Raw genomic sequence first — 23,112 nt, forward strand, 5'->3', positions numbered from 1 at the left:
GTGAATGGAGAGAGGAATAGAAGTAGGGCCCACAATTGCAAAGAACCCTTCAGCATAGAATTTAGTTTTGTTTTTTTAGAAATCTCAGAAAACTAGGATCCCTGATCACTACTAATCATTTTAGGGAAGTAGGAGTGAAGCCCACTGGAGCGGAATTTGGTGGAGGAGGAAAAGAAGAGAAGAATAGCAAGAGGCAACTGCATCTCTTACAGTTAACAGGCCATTGTGACTCCTCTTGGCCATCTGCACTTCATGGCCACGCTCCCGCCCCTGCATCCCAGACAATGACCTCTAGCTATAGATCAGCTCAGACCCCATCAGCAGAGGCAATTTATTGTTGAAACACAAATGAAAGACACTCCCCATGTGACATTACAGAATACAAAAGACACAGAAAGCTCTGAAACCCACCCTGCCCAGAGAGTTTATCTTGGCACATTACCTATTCCCCTGCCTCACCCTGCCAACCACAGACTGCACATGTACTGCTCTGCTCGCAGACTGGAAGGATGGATATATTTGACATTTTTGCTAAGAGATATAAGTTGCAGTGTTTGCTAAAGGAACTGAAACCACCAGAGGAGTGGCCCGCCAATAGCATGGACACCCACTTCCTCAGCCAGTCAGCTCCCAAGAGAAGTTTTCTTCCCACAAAGCGACTTTTGGCCAGAGAGATTCTGCAGCTGCAAAATGTAGGCGTTCTACATGCACAGCTGGGAATGAGAGAGAGATTAAGGGGTGCAGGAGTATTTGACAGCTGCATGAATCTGTCTGCACAAAATCACTGAATTCAACATGCTCATTTGCATTTTATCAATTTCCTCTGGAGTCACCCTGGAGCCATGCACTGAAGGCAGGGATATTGCATCTCAGAAACAAGCTGAAGTCCTGTCACCAATAAGAAGTAATGAAGAAATCAGATGTCTGACAGTCAACTCTGGCACAGCCGCACAATCTTCTCCAGGTCAGCTCCCCACCAGCCTTCTGCAGTTAGGTCAGAGTTTCGCCCTTTGTTACCTGCCAAAGGAGAGCACAGCCTGCAGTCACCAAGGGCTAGCCAGTCTGCCCACTCAGAGAAAGTTAATGAGTTCCCGTACACTGGGAATTGAGTAAAAGTCATCCCTCGCAGCAAGGCTGGGAAGGGCAGGAGTCCTCCCCAGGCCAGTGTCACCAATTCACCAAGATCTCAGTTCTCTCTCCAGCCGTGTTGGCCAAAACCAATGCCCCAATGTAAGTACTGCTGGGATGCCCACCAGAGCGTAGAGGGCAGGAGCTCTAGCACTATTGTTCAGGAGAAAGGCCTGCAACATCACCCCAAGGTAACAACTAGCAGAGCAGGGCTCTATGTGGGAGTCCCACACATCCCCCCCCCCCTTTGTAAAGAGCAGATTAGCTGGCAGGTGGTGCTGGGCACAGTGTTACTGCCTAGCTGGGGGTGGGGAGGATAGCAGGGCAATACCCACTGGAGATGGGGTAAAAGCCGCAGGGGGGCTTGAACAGCAAGGCCCCGGCTATCCCTGAGCTGCTAAGCGTGGGCTGAGCTCTGCACCGAGCTGCTCGCAGGGCAACCCCTCCTCCTACGCCGGGGCTGTCTCCTGGTGTCACCTCCCCTGCTCTACCCCTCACCCTGGCCTCGATGTACTCGATCCGTCGCTCCAGCGCGGTCAGCTTCTCGTTAAGGGTGGCGAGCCGGGAGCGGCAGGACATGTCTGCGGGAGAAGGGTCGGGTCAGGGACTGCACCAGGCTCAGGCCCCGCGGTACCCGGCCAGGACAGGTGCCCCCCGCCCCTCGGGGAGCTCCAACCCCAGAACCCGCCCGAACAGAGCGCGGTGGCCGGAGGGGCCAGGGTGGGGTGGAGCCGGACCTGGGAGGATGGAGGCTAGAGCCGGGCCGGAGGGTCGAACTGGGGAGGGTGGCCGGCTCCACCTTCGTCCCCAGCACGGACCTTACTGGGGAGATAGGGGATGGAGTCGAGGGGTGAAGGTGGAGCCGGGCCAAGTCTGGGGGTAGAGCCGGCCGGGGGAACCGGAGGGAGGAGGCGGACCGAGCCGGGCCTGAGGGAGGAGCCGGGCCGGGCGCGCACGCACCAAAGGAGTTGAGGAAATCCGCAATTTTCTTGATGGAGCTGGTGATCACTTCGATGTACTCGCGGTTGGCCCAGTCCTGGTGGATCTCGCGCTGCACCGGGTCCTCTTGCAGCGACATGGCCGCCGCAGTCACCTCGCGCCCAGCCCCGCCCTCCGCTGCGCAGGTGCAAGGCACGGATCACCAAGGGGCCTGGAGACACGGAGAGCAGCTTCCCGTACAGGACAGAGCCCCGCCCCCGCAGCTCTAGCCCCGCCCAAGTTGCCGACCCCAAGTGCCAGATAACACCAGCCGGGCCGTGCGGCGCTCCCGCTTTCCCGTTGTTAGGAGACCCCCACGGACTCCCAGTCCAGGATCCTGTCCCGCAGGCGGCTCCTTTCCCCTATCAGCCTCGATCCTTCTCGGCCCAAGTGCGCAGGTGCGAGAACGGCAGTGGGTACAGGCGGCGTAAATAGCTCCCGGACTTTTATAGCGCCGCTTCCCGGCAGCCCTTTCGCCAACTGCGCTGATTGGCTCAGGTGGCGGCGGTGGCGGCGCGCACGCGCTGTGCTGTTCTGTTCTCCTGTGAGCGCGCACGTTCTGCCCCGCCTGTTGCCGTTCGCTGCTGCTGCAGCTCGGGGGGCCAGTAGAGCAGGAAGCGGCGTTAGCGAGGCGAGACCGAGTCGGGCCTGCAGGTACCGGGCGTGGACTGGGCCTGCCTTCCCCTCGCGCTCAGGGGCTGGCGCCTTTCGGCCGTATCCCGGCGCGCCCCTCCCCCCTTCTGCGGTTCGAGAGTGCAAGGCCCTGGGGACAGGATCCCCGGGATGCCCCACCCTGGTGGGAAACCGGGGGCGAAGGGGTGTTTCCCTTCTCTCTGAAGGGGGGTGTGTGAGACCCGTGGGCGGGGTATGGGGAGTTACAGGGGCAGAAATCGTTGTCTTGTCTTCCTACGAGCCTAGTGGTTGATACTTCAGGGGTGGGCAGGGGTCGCTCTCTGCTTTTCGCCCCCGGGCTCTGGGATGTGCCAGTGTCATGGGTGAGAGCTTGATCTGTGGAATCGTGAATAGGATGGAGAGGTGTCCATGTGCTAATTCGCTACTAAAATTCGTGACCCCTTATGGGAAAGTTTGAGGGCTCACTAGTCTGATTCTTCTCTGTTCCAGGATAAACAGCTATAGTTTCAGTTTTTGCTTTAGGTCCAGTTTAATAGTAATCGTATGTTAAATTTCTCTGGATTTCTGTTTTTGTTGAAGAAAGGGTGACGCCGCTGAAGGGGCTTGGTAGTGAGAATATTTTTCAAACATGGATCTTGTGTACATACAGAAGTTGTACTGGTTTAACTTTGTGTGGGGATCAGCCTTTAGTAAACTACTTTGAGCGTGTCCTTTACTTAAAGAAAACAGGCATGAAAGCCATAATAGGATTCTTTATGAGCACAGGGACATTTAGGTGGTGGTGGTGGTTCTGTATCCTTGAGTAAATGTTTTTTGCGTGGTGGGGTATATATTTGCTGTAATTACACAGTGAGTTAACTGTGAAAATTGCTATTTCAGTGGGTGTAGGAAGTTGGTTTCTTGTGTTAGTACTGTGTTTGCTACACAGATAATTTTATTTCATAGTGTGTATATAACTGGCACATGTTAGGTTTTTGTAGCAGGTCCTAGTTAAGCTCACAAAGACATTTAAGTGTGTATTGCTATCATAGAGTTCAGTTTTAAATACAATTGAATTTTAAAGGTGCAGGGAAGTACTGTCAGCTGCAAATGGCATAACAGCCTTACATTAAATATAGCTGAAAATTGATTGCTGCTCAATATGTCCTTTGATTATTAATCATTTCTTCCAGTGTGAGATGAAAGTAAGTGAGAAACTTCAAGACTTTAGTACAGTGGCTAGAGCAATGAGTTTTGTCATGGAAGATACACCTCTACCCCGGTATAACGCGACCCGATATAACATGAATTCTGATATAGTGCGGTAAAGCAATGGTCTGGGTGGGCGGGGCTGCGCACTCCAGTGGATCAAAGCAAGTTCAGTATAACGCGGTTTCACCTATAACACGGGAAGATTTTTTGGCTCCTGAGGACAGCGTTGTATCGAGGTAGAGGTATATTTGAAAGTACTGTTGCTCAGTCAGGGTAAATTTTGATTATAAAGGATCAGATTTATCAACATTTGACATATCTATAATGTCTTAATTTTTTTCACTCTATTCCCAGCTCTTGTTTTTCTTCTAGGACTTCTCTTCCCTGACACCCCCACGATAAGTAGGTAGATATGTGAGGAGCAGTGGGGGTCTCTTCAGATCCGTTAAGCCTCACCTTCTCATATTGCAAGTCATGAAGGCCTCAGGAAAAACTAGATTACTCACAAAAATCTAGCTATGGGGTGAAAGGCTTATTTCTAATATAGAGCAAATAAAACATTATCTGGTGTTTAGATAATCTAAATGACATAGGTTTTTAAAAGATAAAACTGTAGTCTTACTTTTTGACTCTCAAAAATACCCAAACTTGAAGATGATAATACTTAAGACGTGTAACAACTTAATACCCAAGTTTTCTATGACTCAAATTACCAGCCTGTACTTTGGAAGTACAATGTTTACTTGTTGAGACCAGTGTCAAGTCTGTACCTCCCTGGAAGGACCCTGCTTGGAAATTTTTGCTGTTTTTCTGCAGGTGAGCTGATCTGTTGTAGCAAACTCCACCCCCTTTCTGACTGTCACCAGAGCACTAGCATTGTAGATTGAAACTCTTAATTCTGGAGCATAAGGGCAGTTCTGACTTGGGCTGAGATATAAAAAAATTAGAACAGTCAACATTTCATTTCAGGAAGTTTTCATGGGAATGCTTAATAGGGTGTTCAACTAAACAAAGTAAATCTTGCATTATCCCCCATAGCTCATCAAACCCAAGCTCTTGCAGATTGCCATATGGAGTGAGTGCCAAAGGCAGGGACCCTGCGCTGAAGAAACAGACAATTAAAAACACCCCCAACTGATCTTAATGACCACCTGGGTGTAGGACTAGCAACTGCACTTCAGATAACCTGGTCTCTGATCATTCCAGGGCTTAAAGGGTGCTTTGGCATCAAATGAAACAAAAAATGGCAAAAATGAACTCTTTTCCCCCTCCCTTCTCAATTGCTCTGGCCTCCCTGCCTGTCTCTCAACCTTTTTATCTTCAGCTCCCCTCTTATCTGTTTCCTCAAACCATTTTACACGCCTCCAAATCCTGCCAATTTTTCCTTGACATAATTTCTAGAATCTGCCCAAGCCCTGACTTTCTCATTTTGACTACTGCAATGTCTTCCTCTCTACCTGGCCGCAAGGAGAGTTGAAACAATTGCAGCAAGCCAGACATTTCTTGAGAAATAGTTCTCCCTGCTTTCTGCATCAACTCCATATCTCGCTTTTGGATGCAAAAACATCTTTGCACTGAGACAAGTTCAGGATCTGTCAAACCTGTGTACTAACTTTATCACTATACAAGTCAGAAATCTGCACCCTCTGACAGGCAGACTTGGAGCAGCTAGAGACATTCCTGAGCATAAAGTGGTTTGAGAGACAAGATGGGTGATGTAATATCTTTTATGGGACCAACTCACCAACAGAAGTTGGTCCAATAAAAGATATTAATTCACCCACCATGTGTCTTGAATATCATGGGACCAATGCGGCTACAACACCACTTCATATGTAAAGTGGTATGCAAGATTGACATTTTGCAGAAAATCAGAGATCTGGCTTTCCTTCATTCACTCATTATATTCAAAAGTGATGTTGCTTGCTCTTTGGCCATGTTGCCAGGATGGAACACCCCAGCTCTCAAACTCTCCATTGACTTTGCCTACTGCGCTGACCACAGTAAGTCCCTCTTCAAATCTTTCAAGCTTTCCTTTACCTTCTATGTTAAATTTAAGCATCTTGTTCTCTGCAAAGCTTTATAACAACCTGGATGCTCTTATCTTCCCCATCCACTTGGCCTGAGACATGCTTCTCTATCGCTTAGGGCTTGTTTAAAGTTTTTGGTTTTTTTACCTATAGTTAATTATCAGATTATTTGAGGTAGTTAACATATTTGTAAGGGTTAGTCTGGACCTCCTCTAAAACTTTGTTCCAAGATTCAAACATCTAGCAGTATGTCTACACTCTGATCAGGATGCATCTCCAAGCTAGCCAACTTTCTGAAAATAGCAGTGTAGCTGTGGAGGCACAAGCTTTTAAGAATGTGTGCTTCTCCCCCTCCCCTCTTTAGGTTAAGTTATTTAGGTTTATAAGTAATTGCTTTTAAACTAAAATAAAAGCCTGATGCCACTTTCTTTTATAAGAGAAGCCTTTAATGTCCACTCACGCAAGTCTGTGAGCTACTTCGTCTGCAGCTCCTTATTCCTAAACTACTCCCCTTTCTTAAGTCAGCCTGCCATGTCTTCTCTTGTCTTTCAAGTCCCTCCTTAAAATACATTTTTTCAAAAGGTCTTTTGACCTTCAACTCATTAAAGTAGTACTAACAAAGTAGGTGACTCAAAATCTTTACCAAAAGGGTGAAAAAATAAATCTCAGAACCAGTGGCATATTTGGAACTTTTCTTCTCAGTCATGCTGTTTTCCATTCCCTTTTCTATTCAATCGTGCTGTTACCAATCCCCCTTTCTGCATTTATACACTTTTTTTAGTAAGGTCTGGTTTACACACAATTTTTATACCAATGTAATTATTTCAATTAGGGGGTATTGTTAATAGTTATACTGGTCAAAACCCTCAAGTGGATGCAGTTTTATTAATATAAAGGTGCCTGATACCAGTACAGCTCATTACCTTTCCCATATGGAAATAACTGTCAGTATAAAACACTTCTTTAGTGATGTTACTGTATCCACTCTGGGTGGGGTGGGGCATGGGGGGCTTGTGCAGCTTTCATTATACCAGTATAGTATGCAGACAATAGTGCAAGATTGAGAGCTTTTTTTTTCATGCCTTTCTCTAAAGCCCCAACCACTCTGCTGCTGTACCAAAAACAGATAAGATCATTGCTAGCACTTTGGATTGAATCTGGAAATGAACAGGCAGCTGTTGCAGATACTTGAGCAGTTCAATCCACTGTTGTGATAGGTGACCTGACAAACCTAAAATAAATAGCTGCAGCATTCTTCAATAACTGAAGCTTCTGAGTGGTCTTCTAGCATAGCCTTAAATAGAATGCATTGCAGTACTTTAACCTGGAGGTGACAACGGTCTAGATAAAGGTTGTGAAGTTTGCATTACAAAGGAATAGCTGTCTTGGCTGGTTGTAGCTGATGAACCATCCCACATACCATCACAACTACTTGAGGATCCAATAAGAGACACCGCTACAATCAATTTTAGTGGAAGCTAATCATGCTCCTTCAGTAATGGTGCTGACACCACTTCTTCCTGTTCTCTGCTGATCAACAAGTATCACATCAGTCTTATCTGGGTTGAGTTGTAGCCTGTTTACTTAAATCTAAACATCTTTCCCAATCAGAGGCAGAGTAATGACATCACAGAGTCTGGGTGCAGTGAAGGGTGGTTGTGAGATGATCAGTTACCATAACAAGGAGCACTTCATAGATATGAAGACAGATAAATAGGATAACTAGTTGAAATAATGTACCGAGAGTCACAGTGGAGTCTCTATCACTGACCATTTTTAAATCAAGATTAGATATTTTTTAAGAAGAGATGTCCTAGGATTTTTTTGGGGGAAGAGGGAAGTCATGGCTTATGTATACAGAAGGTCAGACTAGATGATAACTGTGGTCCCTTTTGGCCTTGGAATCAATGAATCAGCTGCTTAACATTGCCTTCTGGAAACTCTAATATTTAATATATGGAGATATCCGATCTCCTAGAACTGGAAGGGACCCTGAAAGGTCATTGAGTCCAGCCCCCTGCCTTCACTAGCAGGACCAAGTACTGACTTTGCCCCAGATCCCTAAGTGGCCCCCTCAAGGATTAAACTCATAACCCTGGGTATAGCAGGCCAATGCTCAAACCACTGAGCTATCCCTCCCCACTCTTTGTGGGGACGGAGCAAACTCATTGAAGGACCATTCAAGATACCCCAGCTGAGTCATTTATATACCTCAAAACCTGCCAATTTCCAAGTATAACTGTAAGTGAGATACTTATACCATTGCTAGATGGTCAGCCACCTTTTGCCTTGGGTATAGTCTGTATTCCATAATCAGGTTTGAAATCAGCCTGAAAAGGATAAAAGAAATCACTAGAATATGGTTATATCATTTTGGCTTTTTTCCACATACACAACAGAAATATTTATTGAATGCTTCATGGATGTCCTCTTAAAGAACTCTTAGCTATCATCTGTTAAAAGATTCCTCAAAGGACTGGTTAATGACTTTTCATAGATTAGAAAAGCGCTCTTGCTGTCGTATCTCATTGTGGCGCTGACAAAGTTAATTGGTTCATTTTTGAACCTCTGGTTGAGGGCTCTTTATTCTACCTGTTGCTAAAGATAACTTTTTGAGACGGGTGAGTGACTTACAGCCTTTCACAACAGATCCTTCTTTCACTATATGTATCACAGGGATAAAGTTAGAGAGACAGGGTGGGTGAGGTAATATTTTATTGGTCCAACTTTTGTTGGTGAGAGAGACAAGCTTTCAAAGCTTTTCTTCAGCATTGTGTAGCTTGGAAGCTCGCGCTCTCTCTCTCTCTCTCTCTCTCTCTCTCCAACAAAAGTTGCTCCAATAAAAGATGGATGTTCACCCATCTTGACCTCTAATATCTTGAAGCCAACATGTCTACAACACCACTGCATACAGCAATGGAAGATATAGGGATAAAGTTGTCTTGCATCATTGTCCAACGTTTTTACCTAAAGTAGTGTCAGTTTTGCCTAAACCAGGCAGTTAATCTCCTAGTTCTCGTAGTGTCCTCTGCACTTATGTGGAACGTAAACAAGCAATGCCCACTGGGACACTCATGTCCTCCCCTCAGTGTTGGAGCACACACTGAGGGCAGGATATAAGAGAGGGCTTGGTGCTCTGACTGCCTCAATTCCCCCACCACACACACCCTGCCCCCGCTGCAGCATTGGTCCCAGGAAGTGGGGGCGGTGGGCAGGGAGTCTGAATATGCAGAGTTCATCTCGAAGAACTCTGGTTACGGGTAAGTAACTATCATTTTTCCTCCAAAACCTCTTTCTTTTATGAGGAAGAAACAAGGCCCCATACCCTAGATTTTAAGTGTGCTTTGAGTTTTTACTGATTGGTGTAAATGACTTCCTGGAAGCCTTAGTCTTAATCCCAAAAGATTACGTAAAATGTAAGGGGAATACCATTTCCACGGAAAGTTTATTGAAATGGACTATGTTATTGGTTTGGTTTGGGGAGGTTGTCGGTGCCTGAGTTTTCTTTCAATTTACGGTTAAGATGGCATTGATAGCAACCTTCTAATGTTTCCATCATAGAAACCTAGAGAACTGCTATCTGGAGTTCTGTATGCACGTTTATGCAGCACCGTTTTCTCAATTTGGCATCTCAATCTGATGCTTGCTTTAGGCAAACGGTTCTCTAGTCCTTGTTTAGAATTAGAAATCCTCAGCCCACTTCCCGGGGGATTGTACTGCTAGCTGTACTCCTACAAAAAGAATATTCAGAGGCTGCCTGGAAGGAAGACTAATTACCATGGTAACTAGGTTGAAAGTGTTACCTTTGCATATTCATAATATCCAGGCACCTTCCCCTCTTCCACAGACTTCTAACCTTATGGGACTCTGCAGTTTAGCAGAAGAATTGGGTTGGGTGGGGGACTTCATGACTTCTTGTAATCTTGCCTCTGAACTTTTAGTGCTATGAGGGGATACGCATGTGGTCCAGACAGGCGCTGCTTTTCCAGAAGCTCAATGTTGCTGCAGTGGGAAGTGTCATTCTACAAATGTGTATACAAAAATGCAATTGTCTCCAAGAACCACAGTGACTGTTAAATAGCCTCTTCTCCTATGGGTCTGTCTGCTCTCAGCAAGAGAAGATAAGTACCAGAAAGTAGGAGGCAGTCAAAGGAGTTGAGGTGATGCATCTAAAAGGTTTATCCTCAAGTCCTTGTCTGTAATGCAGGTGTACTAGTAGTGTCAGGGATGAGAGTAACAAGGTGGGTGAGGTGACCTGAAGAAGAGCTTTGTGTAGTTTGAAAGCTTGTCTCTCTCACCAGCAGAAGTTGGTCCAATAAACGATATTCTTACTTCATCCACCTTGTGTCTCTAATATCCTGGGACCGACACAGCTACAACTGTACTGCATACAGGGATCAAAGTAGAAAGAAAGAAGGCAGACTTTTTTCTCCTTACTTGAATGCAAATCTAATAAAAGCACTTCACTTCACACACATTAGTGAATGTGCACAACTTCCCTGTAACTACATCAATATTAACCTAATTTTGCTTAATATGATCTTAGTTTCCATGGTATTACATGGAGTGCTCTCAAAAGTTGCCAGGAAGGACATACATTATATAAAACTGCTCAATGCCAGTTTGTTGAATAGTATTATCATTAATTTGATATGCACAGTCCATGTGTGACACTGTGCAAGGTATGGAAAGGCACAGAACCAGGGGGTTCACAGTTTTAAACTGCTTCTGCTAGTGTTTGCAGTGCTTGTCGAGCCACCTAACAGCAGCTTCATCAGCACAATGAAGGGCTCTAAGGCCACCATGAAATCTAGTCAGTTGACACTCTTCTACAACATGCGTCATTGACTGATGAAGGCCACAGGGACAGAGTGGGTCGTCGTGCAGACCCAATGTTTAGAGGTTGGCTATGCATATTCCTTGGCCAATTTGGAGCCTGTTCAGCAGAGTCCAAAGGTGACGTGGCAGGTCAAATCCAGGAAGTTGAACGGCTGGATCAGCAACAAGGAAACCATTCCTAATGTCTTTATCCAACCATTCACTGCACCATAGGGTTGCTGCTGACAGATTCAGATCTGGCAGTTGAAACCACAATGGACACCTCAAAGTAAATTGTGCTCTGGGGTGACTGAAAATGTTCATGTACAGTGGGAGACCTGGGTAGGCAAGTAGCTTTTCCACCAATCTGGCTATAGACTCTCTGCGATGAATGTGGGGGGGGCTGTTGTTCAGAACTGGTAGCCGTGGGAGAGGAGTGAGATGCAGGGTACCTGTGTTGATATACATGATTGAGTTCAATTTGACGTCAACCAATTTAGTGTGAGGCGAATGATACCACACAGGGGCACAGTATTCCACTGAGGAATAGTACAGTGCCAGAGCCAATGTGCAAAGTCTGTGCACCTGTGTCCCACGTCAAACCAGCTAATTAGTTGATTAGATTATTGCTGGCCTGACTTTTTTAGATGGTCATGGAAAGTCAAAGAGCAGTCCAGTTTGACAAGGTAGACTGGTTTTGCCTCGTGTTTCAGTTGTTTTCCATTGAGGAAGATATTTAATTCCTATTTAGTGCTTGCATTGTGGAGGTGGAAGACACTCAAAACTGTCTTAGTCACAGTTGGTTGGCGCCTCCAACTGCTATAGTAGTCTGCCATCTTAACCAAGATGTTCTCCATTCAGTGAAAGAGCATGACTAGGATGTCATCGGCATAGATAAATTTGCGTGACAGTCAGTGACAGGACATTTGTGCATAGACTGAACACAGGGTGGATGCAAACACAGAGCCTTGGGATAAGCAGTTGGATTGCCTTCTCCATGCATTGTTCTGTCTCCCACATGTACCCAAAAATGCCTGTCACAAAGTAGAAATTCAGCAATGTCCACCAACCATCCTGGGAGAGCTTTTGACAGTTTTACCAGAAGACCAGCGTGCCATACTTTATCATAGGCTGCTGTCAGGTTCAAGGAAACAGTTCCTGTCTTCAAGTTCCATTGAAACCTGTTTTCTTAAATTGGGAGAGAGAGACTATGAGTGATGGTATAAACTAGACTTTTGTAATGTCTTGGACTTAGTACCGTGCAGCATTCTGATTTTTAAACAATAGTGCTGTACAATATCAATAAAGCACACATTTAAACAGATTAACAACTGGCTGACTGATTCCTCTCAAAAAGTCAGTGGGGAATTATTGTTGAAAAAGGAGTTAGTGGGGATCTGCAGGGATTAGTTCTTGTAGGGCTGCACTATTCAATATTTTTTATCAATTATAAGTAAATATAAAATCACTGCTGTAAAAAATTATGGATGACAAAAAGACTGGAGTGGTAAATGACTGCTCTGTAATGACTGCCCAAAGAATGCAGGTATTATTACAAGAATGGAGCATTGGCTCCAAAACTTTATTGGTTCACATATCACCTTCTTAAAAAGTTGTTGTGAAGTGAATGGATGGAACATCAAGCTTATGTACCACCAGTGGTACACATACCACAGTTTGGGAACTCCTGGAATGGAGTACTGTATCCTGGAAAGAAGTGACCCTGAAAACGGGGTCCTAATGGACAAACATCTCCATGTGGGCTCTCAATGCGATGCTGTGGCAAAAAGGACTAATATGATCCTTGGATGTATAAACAAAAGTAATGAGGTGGGAGTAGGGAGGTGATTTTTACCTCTGTATGAGGCATTGGTGTAATTGATACTGGAATACTGCATTCTGTTCTTGTGTCAACATTTGTAAAAGGGATGTTGAAAAAAAAAATGTGCAGAGAAGAACCAAAAAAAAACTATCTGAGGACGGAAAAGGTGCTTTACAGTGAGAGGCTTAAATCTGTTTAGCATATTGGAAAGAGGATCAAGAGGTGATTTGATTATTGTATAAGTACTTTCACAGACAGAAAATACCAAGAACTAATGGATTCTTTTAGAAAATAGGAAGGGCATGAAAAGAACCAATGGCTGGAAATTAAAGGCAGAAAATTCAAATTAGAAATAAGACGAACATTTACCAGTAAGTGTGATTTAGCCAATGGAACAGACTACCAAAGGAAGTGGTGGATTTGCCATATTGTGAAGTCTTCAAATCAAGACTGGAAGCCTTTCTGGAAGAGATGCTTTAGTCAATCACAAGTTACTGAGCTCAATACAAGGGTAACTGGTTGCAATTCAGTGGCCCAGTCTGACACCAGGTATAATACTGATGATCTAAAGGTCCTTTCTTGCTGAAAAATCTGTGAATGCTGACACTTACCCAGAGAAGGAATTGAAGTCAGTGCAGACTGTGGAGCATAGGCGTGAAATCCTGTCTGTGAGAAGCACTACTAAGGAAGTGGTCCCTTATATTCTGCATTATATGAAGCTTCCGAATGCTGGTTAAAGTGGCAAAACTTGCAGATGGCAAAGACTAGAGAAAACTTCAGGTAGAAAGAACTGAACAGGTATCTGGGACACAGAATGAAAGTGAAGTTAACTGTGGACAAATGCACAGTAATACCTGATGGAAGGAATAATTTGATCTACTCAGACACCCCACTGGCTTCTAAATTAACTGTCATTTAGGCCATAAGTTATTGTAGTCAACTCAATGAAAACATTTGAACAATTTGCAGCAGTGGTCAGGGAAAATACATCCCAACACTTTTCTTTCTATCTAATTATATATACTATAAATATTTTAATGTCAATATATAAATTGGTGGTACACCATTAAATGGAATATTTTTTTCCAGTGGTCATCACCTGTCTCAGAAAGACTATAGAAGATATTGAGCTCAGAGATAAGCAACAAAAATTATTAGAGGCATGAAAAGACAAAATCCTTATGAAGAGACTGAAAATTTGTATTAAGTTTACAGAAGAAGCAAATGACTGTGATAGAGAGATTCATTATTTTCTATAGGATAGAGAAGATAAATTGTGTGCCACGTATTCCCCTGCCCATAATACCACAATAAAGGGATAATAAATTTTCATTTGAAAGGCAGCAAATGTAATCAATTTTACATCAATGATTAACCTGTGGAACAGATTGCCAGTTGGGGTATGTCAACACAGCAATTTGAGCCTGGGCTCAAGCCTAACTCCCCCTTGCGTCCGCACACCCATTGTGTTAACCTAGGGTCCGAGACTGTGTTAACCTGGGACATAGGGTCCAAGCCTATAGCTTTCCTGTGTGCACACAGCTTTGGCTTGACTCTGGTCCTGAAAATCCTCTGGATGTATTCTAGAGTTCTAGGGGCAGAGGAGCAGCACTCCAGGCAGCCAGCGCAGCGGCCAGAGGTGCCATTACTGACTGGCTGAAGGTGCTCCCTGTTCCTGCTCCTCTTGTGGTGATGGCACCTCCTGTTCCAGCTCCTCTTTGCTGTTGTGTGGAGCTCGGTCGGAGCAGGGAGCAAAGCTGACAGGTGGGAGGCAGCTCCCTGCTGCTGGGATGTAGGGGGTTATCCCTCCCTCAGCAGCACTGAGCTCTCCTGCTACCCCTCCCTGCAGGACAGTGCTTGGTCACCGTCCTCCTCTCTGGCCCTTACTGCTGGGCCGTCCTTCCCATCCCTGGGCTGCATGTGCAGGGGCACCCAGGCTGTGTGCACTGTCAAGACAGTGAGTGGGAGCCAACCCCAAAACTTCCCCAGAGCCCCCCATGGATCTCTTATGTCTACCTCCTGGCATGTGGCGGGGCAGATATAAGGGATCCCGAGGGGTGCTGGAACACACTGCATCCCACACCCTGGGGATGTACTTCACTGCTCTGCAACCAGCAGCAGCCAGGCTGGAGGTGTGTGTGTGCGCGTTTTTCCTCTGAAACCTGCATTTTATGTCAAACGTCAAAACAGATAAAAATAAATAAATAAAACCAAACAAATGCTTCCATTCAATGTCCCATTTTAAAAATTAAGAATCACAAAAAGTTTTAATTTTCATAGTTTGACAGCCCTGGAGCCTGATGCCTAGTTACCCTCAGAACAGGTGCACGTGGGCATTTTCCTGCCAATGTGACTCAGTCTAGAGGGGGAGAACCCAATTCTCAGATAAGATGGTAGTTCAGTATAAAGCCTTCTCAAACTGCAGTCATTCTACTGGGACAGCTATCAAAGGAGCTCATTATGCAGTGTGTGTCCTCCTTAGGGGAACTTGAGTCCCATCAGTAGTACCATCACAGTTAGGAAAAAGGGTGGGCAGTAGAGTTTTCCTTCAGTGCAACACATTCATAGGGCTAGAGTATTGACGCTGGGGGGTGTGGTAGGTACTCTGGGTTAAGGTTACTTTGACTTGGGTCTGTGCACCACAGTGTGGATGCTAGAGCCCTAGGTTCAAGCACAGTTCAGAAAATCCTTAACCTAGAGTTAAAATGCTGTGTAGATGCTCAAACCCAGGGTTTTCTGATGCAGGTCCGCTGACTTGAGTCCCTCAACACTAGGCTTACACTGCTGTGTAGACCTACCCTTGATGTCACTGGGATCAAGAGCTTAGCGGGATTCAGAGATTGGCTAGGGGTGTGTGTGTATATCTATATATAGGCAATGAGAATATCCATAGTTAAATTAGCTTGGATTAAAAATAAACAAAGAGATATACACTTGAAGTTTGTAAACCAACTTCCATTAGTTAAGAAATTTCCCCAACAGGCTGTTTATTCCATTATTGTCCATTATGTTGCACCTTCCTCTGAAGCAGTCTGGGGCAGGACACTGTGAGAGACAGGACACTATACTGAACGTACCTTGTATCTAATCTGGTTTGGCAATTCCTGTGTTTCCAGCCTCCTTTGCTAGTGTTATGCTTCCAATATAACTGCTATGGAAGCTACAATGCAGTTATATTGGAAAGCTGCTCCTCAGTTATTACTTCATTCATTTTTTCCCCACTCTTGGTATCATTTCCCTAATATTGAGTAAAATTTTGTGGTCAAGTATTGAAAATCAGGCAAGATATCTTTAAGTTCTGAAAAACAAAGCGTCTTGCTGCTGCCGTAATATGTTACCCTTTTAAAAATGGTTGTTAGTCCAATATTATTGTGGTGGTGTAGCAGGTCTTTGGGTTGTTGGTATTGGAAAGTACCTATTCTTCCTAAGGGCTTGGCTACACTTGCGAGTTACAGCGCATGAAAAGAGCCCCAGGCGCACTACTCACTACCCGTTCACACTGGCAAGGCACGTAGAACGCTCTGACTCCACGGCTAGAGCACTCCTAGTACTCCATCTCGGCGAGTAGAATAACGTTTGATGCGCCCCCGCTGGAGTGCCCCAGCATCAGTGTGAACGAGGTGTTGCATTACTGCACTCTGATCAGCCTCTGGAAATGTCCCAAAATCCCTTAAGTCAAGTGGCCACTCTTGTCATTGTTTTGGATATGCCCTTTGAAAACGCCGTTTGACAGCCAGCATGCTTATCTGCTCCAAGACAAAGCAACCATTACTGTGGAATGCTGTGTGAGAGAGAGAGGCGGGGGGGCGAGGGTGGGGGAGGTCTGCTGCTGTCTGAACTTACAAGACAGCATGCTGACATACTCTCAGCCCTCCAAAAACCCACTCTCTCTCCCCCCACACTCCCTATCACACCCTATCCCACCCCCCTCCCTGTTAGAAAAGCACGTTGCAGCCACTTGCATGCTGGGATAGCTGCCACAATGCACTGCTCTCTGTGGCTGTTGCAGGAGCTGCTAATGTGGCCACGCCAATGCGCTGTCAGTGTGGACAGACTACAGCGCTTTCCCTACTGCGCTCTACGAAGGCTGATTTAACTCAAAGTGCTCTATATCTGCAAGTGTAGCCATGCCCTAAAAATCTGCTGGGCAGTGCGTGTAATTTCTATTTCTGCAAATGAGCCCAAAATCAGACCCTGCAAAGGGTCTATTGAAACATTCACTGTAGGATCACAAACCAGTTTACTGTATAACTTGGCTGCATGTCTCTTTCTAACATTGAGATTAACAAAAGAGAGGGTTTTTAGGAGAGGGTTTCCTGCTTGTGCACATTATAGTTAGCTTCTAACCATTGGTTTTCTTTTTAAAAGTTTAAAAAAGGAAACTTCTGAAACTGCTTTTTGTTTGAAAACATTAAGATTGATCTTTGATCAATTTTGAAAACCTCAGTGAACCCTTATTAATATTTCATTGAACTTTCAGCAGTAGAAGTGGAGAAGGCAAGATATGCATTGATTCATGAGGTCTCTGGTAATAGCTAATGACATTCAAAGCAGAGTGGAGGTGGCAGCTGCAAAATGGATTAGTTAGTGAAAGGAAAGCAGAGTGAGCTGTCCTACAATCATTACTGTAATATTTGAGAAGCCAAGCGAATTCTTCACATCCAAAGCATGCCATTCTGGGTGCTAGCTGAATTGTATGTTGTAACTCAGGATTTGCCTACATAGAAAAAATGATTGTGTGTGGATCAGGGTAAGTTAAAATGAGTTCGCTAACCCAACCTAACCTTGATCTTTTTCCCCAGTCTAGACAAACTGAGTGGAAAGTCTCAACCATCTCACTGACTAATGTCAGAAACATCCAGAATATTATTTTTTACCCTGTTGCTTTAAAGAAGAATGTATTTTTAAAAAAGCCTCAGAATCAGTAGTGAAAAGATGACTGAGTTATTCAGTAAGCATTATGGTTATCAAAAGTGCATATGTTAAAATATATGGGCTTTTAAATGAGAAATTAGCAAGTATGGTACGTTTGTGTTATGACTGAGTATCTGTTTGAAATGAGAGCTGAGACTGCAGGGTTTCCAGCAACTGTCTGTGGAAAAACTATCAGAAGGCTGTACACATTGTATAGGAGTAGGAAATATCACCAAATGTTATTGAAACTAACTTTGAAATAACTGCTTTTTGTTGGCAGATATGTCTCCTGGGACTAAACTTGTCTCCTAACTTCTAAATCCAGTTTCTAAAAATTATATTTGGAGAAGCAATCTTGTTTATTTAGATGTATCCAAGTAGCACGTTTGAGGGAGGCAAGGGAAGAGAAAATAGGAAGAACTTATTTTTATAAAAATTGTCTCAATATTCACTTTCTGATATGGCCATTAAACAGCAGGAGATTTAATCATAACTTTCTGATTTTTGTAGTTTGATTTTTATTCTGATGTGTAGCTTCAGAGGAGCAGCCCAACCCAGGAAGTGATGAGATGAGTCAGTTTTCCTGTGGTCCCCGCTAGTTCAGAAAAGAAGCTATTCTCAAGGGCCGTGCATCCCCTGAGGCATAAAGGAGCTGGTTGCATTCTTGCTCAGGCTGGATTGATTTAAATCATTTTATTTCAGTCCAATTCTAATAATTTAAATCAGTGAGTGGAAAATTTGGATTTAAAGAAAGCTTAATTGTTTTGTTTGCGCTTCTTCATTACCTTCCTAAAGAAAATACCAATTTATGATTACCACAAAATATAGCCTTTATGCTAACCAGAAGAATACACTGTAACTATACACATTTATTTATGTAATTACAGTGTTATAGTGATTAAAATGTTCAAATTCTTAATGCTACATTTTTCAGTAGGTTAGAAAATGATGACTGTTGTACAGTATTTCTTGTTTAATAGGTTGCACATAAAGCATTATGCTAAAAGAATACAACTTAAAAATTGTAGGGCCAAAAACTGAAAACCTTATTTCTGCCAACTTGCATGTCCAATCTGTGCACTTACTGAGGCCAGGGTCCTGTGGAAAAAACAGAATGTGATCCTGCAATTAAAGATTATATTGTAATGGGTCAGAATTACAGTTGTGCAGGCAGCCATAATTCTTTCATTTTCCAACTTTTGAGAGTTTGACTTTGCAACCGAGAGTTATTTTAGCATAGTTTGTCTATGTAACTTCTGTTCTCTCTCTTTTTTTTTTTTTTAAAGAAAAAGGTAAACTGTTGTGCAACTGTAACAACCACCTTCTTCCACATTCTGAATCACCATCAGGGCTTGAACCCCAAACTATCAGCTCCACAGTACAGGCTGCTACTATTTGAGCTATAGGATTTAATTATATTAGCTGGCAACAGGGAAAGGATATTTTGCCAGAAGAGGGGACGGGAGTCTGGCCTCTCCTGCCTCCAAAATGGGAGGAGCTCCTGCCCCGGAGCAAGATTGGCCACTGAGTCCAAGGAGAATTTAGGAGGTGCCAGACCTACAGCATATCTCTCTCTCACTGCATGGGACTTTTCCAGGCTCCTACCCTATGTGGTGCTCCCAAGGGGATTGAGGGTAAATGTGCTGCTGAAGCAATGTGCTGGATCAGAAGGCTAACAGGGTGAGGGGCTTCCCCCTGCTACAACTCCTGTCAGCTTCCATGTTTTCCCAATGTAGTACAGTGTGTGGTGCTGCTGCTGGTCTGGTGACAGGCCTCAAAATATTCATTTTGGAAGGTTGTCAGATTTTTTTCTGAGGAACAGAAGTGAAAGAAGGCAAATGGCATTTTTAGCCCTTCGTGTGTCAGCCAAATCTAGAATTTCATGGGGCAAAGAAAAGACACTTCTGTAGTCTGATGGTGTTCCCTCTGTCTAATATCAAAAGCCTGCTGCAAACAGTACTGGTGTGAGAGCTTTTTAAAGGAAAATGTAGCAAGAATCCTTTGTAATGGAAAGTATTAGGCAACCTAAATAGAATGGCTGATACCAGCTCCCTCGCAATAAAAGATTTACTTATCGTTTGTGACAACCTGAATTTGAGTGAAAGTTGAATTCAGTTTAGCACAAACTTTTAAAAAATGTTGTTACCTTAAATGTGTTGGATACATTTTAAAAAGTTTATCAAAACATGTTTCACATCTACAGCTAACAGATTTACTAAACAAAGGAAGCTTTGTGTAATCATTGAATTCATAGATTCTGTTGTGATCTAGTCTGACCTCCGATATAGCACAGACTATAGAACTTCTGAAAATTATAACTAAAGCATATCTTTTATAATAACATCCTATCTTGATTTAAAAATTCAGTGGTGGGAAATCCACCACAACACTTGGTAAATTGTTCCAATGGTTAATTATTCTCACTGTTAAAAACGTAGGCCTTATTTCCGGTCTGAATTTGTCTAGCTTCAATTTCTAGCCATTGGATTTTGTTAATTCCTTTCTCTGCCAGATTGAAGAGCCTATTGTTAAATATTGTGAGCACCAGAACTGGACACAGAGTGGTTTCACCAGTGCCAAGTATAAAGGTAAAACAACCTCTCTACTCACTGTTTTTGCAACTCACGATTGCATTAGCTCTTTTGGCCGTAGTGTCACACTGGGAGCTCATGTTCATGGATAATCCACCATGGCTACCAAAATTCTTTCAAAGTCACTGCTTCCCAGGATAGAGTCCCCCACCCTGTAAATACAGCCTGAGTTCTTTGTTCCCAGATATACACATTTACGTTTGGTTGTATTAAAACACACACTGTTTGCTTGTGCCTAGTTTACCAAGCGAGCTAGATAGTTCTGAATCAGTGACCTGTCCTGTTATTTACCACTGCCCAATTTTTGTGTCATCTGTGAACTTGATCAGTGGTGGTTTTGTTTTATTCTGGGTCATTGATAAAAATGTTAAATATCATAGGGCCAAAAGCTGATCTATGTGGGACTTCACTGTAAACAGACCTGCATGATGGCAATTCCCCATTTACAGTTACATTTTGTGATCTCAGCCAGTTTTTAATCAATTTAACGAGCATCGTGTTTTCTTTATATCATTCTATTTTTAATCAAAATGTCATGCAGTACCAAGTCAAACCTCATACAGAAGTCTTAAGTATATTACATCAACACTATTATCTTTGTGAACCAAATTGATAATCTCATTAAAAGCAAGTTAGTTTGACATAAACCTGTGTTGATTTGCATTATTTATATTACCCTCCTTTAGTTCTTTATTAATTGAGTCTCACATCGGCTGCTCCATTATCTTGCTTGGGGTTGATGTCAGGCTGACAGGCCTACAATTACCTAGATCATCCTGTTTATCTTTGTTGTTAATTGGGACAACATTAGCTTTCTTCCAGTCTTCTTGGTGCTTCAGGACTTCTTGAAAAACAACACTAACAGTCCAACAACCTCCTCATGCAGCTCTTTTAGAAGTCTGGATAACTTGCATCCAAGAGAAGTTGATTTTAAAATGTCTAACTTTAGTGTCTCTGGAGGATGTTAAACAGGAGCTACTAATTTAATCATCACCGCATGAGACTATAAAATCTGTTTTTTTTTCCCCCCAAATACAAAACAGAAATATTTATTGAACACTTCTGCATTATTATTTATAAATTTACCATTTCCATCTAATAATGGTTAAGTACCATTATCAGGATTCTGGTTGTTCATAATATATTTTAAAACCTTTGTCCGTAACTCTGCTGGGCATAGATTTCTCCTTGTGTCCTTTGCTTCCCTTATCAATTTTCTACAATTCCTAGCTTCTGGGTTATATGCATTTGTGGTGTGTGGGTGTTTTTTACTGCTGCCTTTACTTCACCTCTAAAGCAGGTTGTTTTTTAGCCAGCACAGACTTCTTAATTGTTGATTTGTGGCTTTTGGGGCATCTAGTAAGATGTTTTTCAACAATTCTAAATTTTCATTCACATTTTTTCTGATTAAATTCATTCTCCCAGCTGATTTGGCTCATAATTTTTTCAGCTTTGTGAAATTGTCCCTATTAAAGCACCAAGTATATATATTACTGGTCTGGACTTCATTCTGTTGGCACATTATAAATGTGGTCAAATCGTGAATACTTTTCCTAAGCGACCATTAACTTCTAGGATCAGTCCCTCTTCATCTGTTAGGAAATTGTCAACTATAATGTTTAACGTTTAGAAAACTGATGTTTTACAACTGGCAACACAAGATCTCCATCATATGTCACTCAAATTGAAGTCCCCTGTGATCATGCAGGTTTTTTCTGTGCATTATAAATACGTGTGTAGATCTCCATGTGTTTCAAGTTCTAGAACTAAGAGCTGTTATCTCCCACCTCATTTTTGTTTATAAAATAGAAGATTAAGACAAACTGTTCTGCTTTTTCAATACCCAGTCAGGTTCTAAACTTTGAATATGTTAGTCCAACTGAAGAAATTATTTTTCATCTCAAAAGATGGTATTGATGTTAAAAGCCATTCAGCACTTTAGCAAACTCTGGCTCCAGGTGCCTAGCTGGTGACTTTCACCATTTTAGCAGTTTGACTTTCTTTATGGCTTTGGCAACAAATATGTACTGTTTTATGGTGCACCTCTAGCCCTGACATTGATTATGATTGGCATGATTGATAGACTATTAGGGGCTCATGTCACAGCAGTATATTCTTTGTCAGTTAGGGTATCCTGATACTTTGTGTTGCAAGAAAATGAGGTGGAATGAGTGGGTCTATCCACTCCTTCACTGCCTGGAATTTTTCTGTAGTTTTGTTGAAGTTGTTTCCAGATTTCAACAGTATTCGCAATAGAGAAGGTTCTTTTGCATTTGGTCACTATGGAAACAGGTTTCAGTAAATGCTGCATATTTTCTGCATCTTTATTTCGATGTTGACTGCTTTGGCTATAATAGTTCCATCTGTTTTTGTCATGACTTTCTTCACAAATTGTAGCAGGATTGGTCCGTTCTTAATAAATAGTTCAACACTATCAACAATGTTGACTGCAGACAATGGACTAGATTTTTGTAAAATAAAGGACTGTTTTACCAGCTGTCATGATACTGTTGTGAGTCTCACAATAACTGGTATTTTCCTTAGAGCCCGAGTGTATAGAGTCATATGAGTATGTGACAATCTGTTTTCATTTAAAAAAAACAAAAACCAAAAATCATACCTTCCTGGCTGCAGCAAAACACATGGAAAACTGACCCCTATGTATCCTAAAGGTTCCCAACCCAGAAGGCAAATACGCCAAAAGTAAATTTTTTTTAGATCTTGTGATCTTTTCGTGCCTCACTCATGAGGGTTCTTTTTTCTTTTTCTTTTTTAATTCAAGCAGTGGAGGGGATGATTGATTGTATTACCATTTCTCTTTTCCTGCCCTTTAGTCCTCTGACCCAAGCTTTTCAGCTGGTCCATCTCAGTTCAGCCCCCTTCCAGGGGGAAACAGATCCATGTACAGTCCTTCCCTAGGCCTGTCTAAATTCTCTTCTCTCAGGGCACAGCCACTTCCCCAATGGCTGTTGGGAGGGTGGGGGACAGAGGACCAAGGCCCATCCAC

General features: G+C 43.2%; 2 protein-coding genes across 8 annotated transcripts in view; one reads left to right on the plus strand and one right to left on the minus strand.

The window, feature by feature from the left end:
- Positions 1-302: 302 nt before the first annotated feature.
- Positions 303-2,223, minus strand: LOC112060575 (probable protein BRICK1). Its single transcript, XM_065553185.1, has 3 exons — positions 2,089-2,223; positions 1,627-1,709; positions 303-1,017 (listed from the first exon to the last, which is right to left on the minus strand). Exons 1-3 carry the CDS (start codon positions 2,204-2,206, stop codon positions 991-993), a joined length of 228 nt encoding a protein of 75 aa, XP_065409257.1. The 5' UTR covers positions 2,207-2,223; the 3' UTR covers positions 303-990.
- Positions 2,224-2,363: 140 nt separating this feature from the next.
- RHOA (ras homolog family member A) overlaps positions 2,364-23,112 on the plus strand; it is a 73,402-nt gene continuing 52,653 nt past the window's right edge. For 2 of the 7 annotated variants that reach the window (XM_065553177.1, XM_065553179.1), the window contains exon 1: positions 2,628-2,760. Coding sequence is in view for 1 of the 7 variants with exons in the window: in XM_065553175.1 (XP_065409247.1) it covers positions 2,890-2,902 (13 nt within the window). In the remaining 6 variants the exon portion in view is untranslated. Of the gene's footprint in view, positions 2,505-2,607; positions 2,903-20,026; positions 20,103-23,112 lie in introns of those variants that run through there. The other 5 variants (XM_065553181.1, XM_065553182.1, XM_065553176.1 and 2 more) reach the window with 5 other exon arrangements.

Source organism: Chrysemys picta, chromosome 7 (assembly GCF_011386835.1).
Source record: "Chrysemys picta bellii isolate R12L10 chromosome 7, ASM1138683v2, whole genome shotgun sequence".
NCBI lineage: Eukaryota > Metazoa > Chordata > Testudines > Emydidae > Chrysemys > Chrysemys picta.

Bases quoted from the DNA above. Each gene is read 5' to 3' on its own strand.
- LOC112060575 (XM_065553185.1), bottom strand. From the start codon at position 2,206: ATGTCGCTGCAAGAGGACCCGGTGCAGCGCGAGATCCACCAGGACTGG. The intron at 1,710-2,088 runs GTGCGTGCGCGC...CTTCTCCCGCAG, and splicing joins GGATTTCCTCAACTCCTTTG to ACATGTCCTGCCGCTCCCGG. The intron at 1,018-1,626 runs GTGAGGGGTAGA...CTCCTTTGGCAG, and splicing joins TCGAGTACATCGAGGCCAGG to GTAACAAAGGGCGAAACTCT.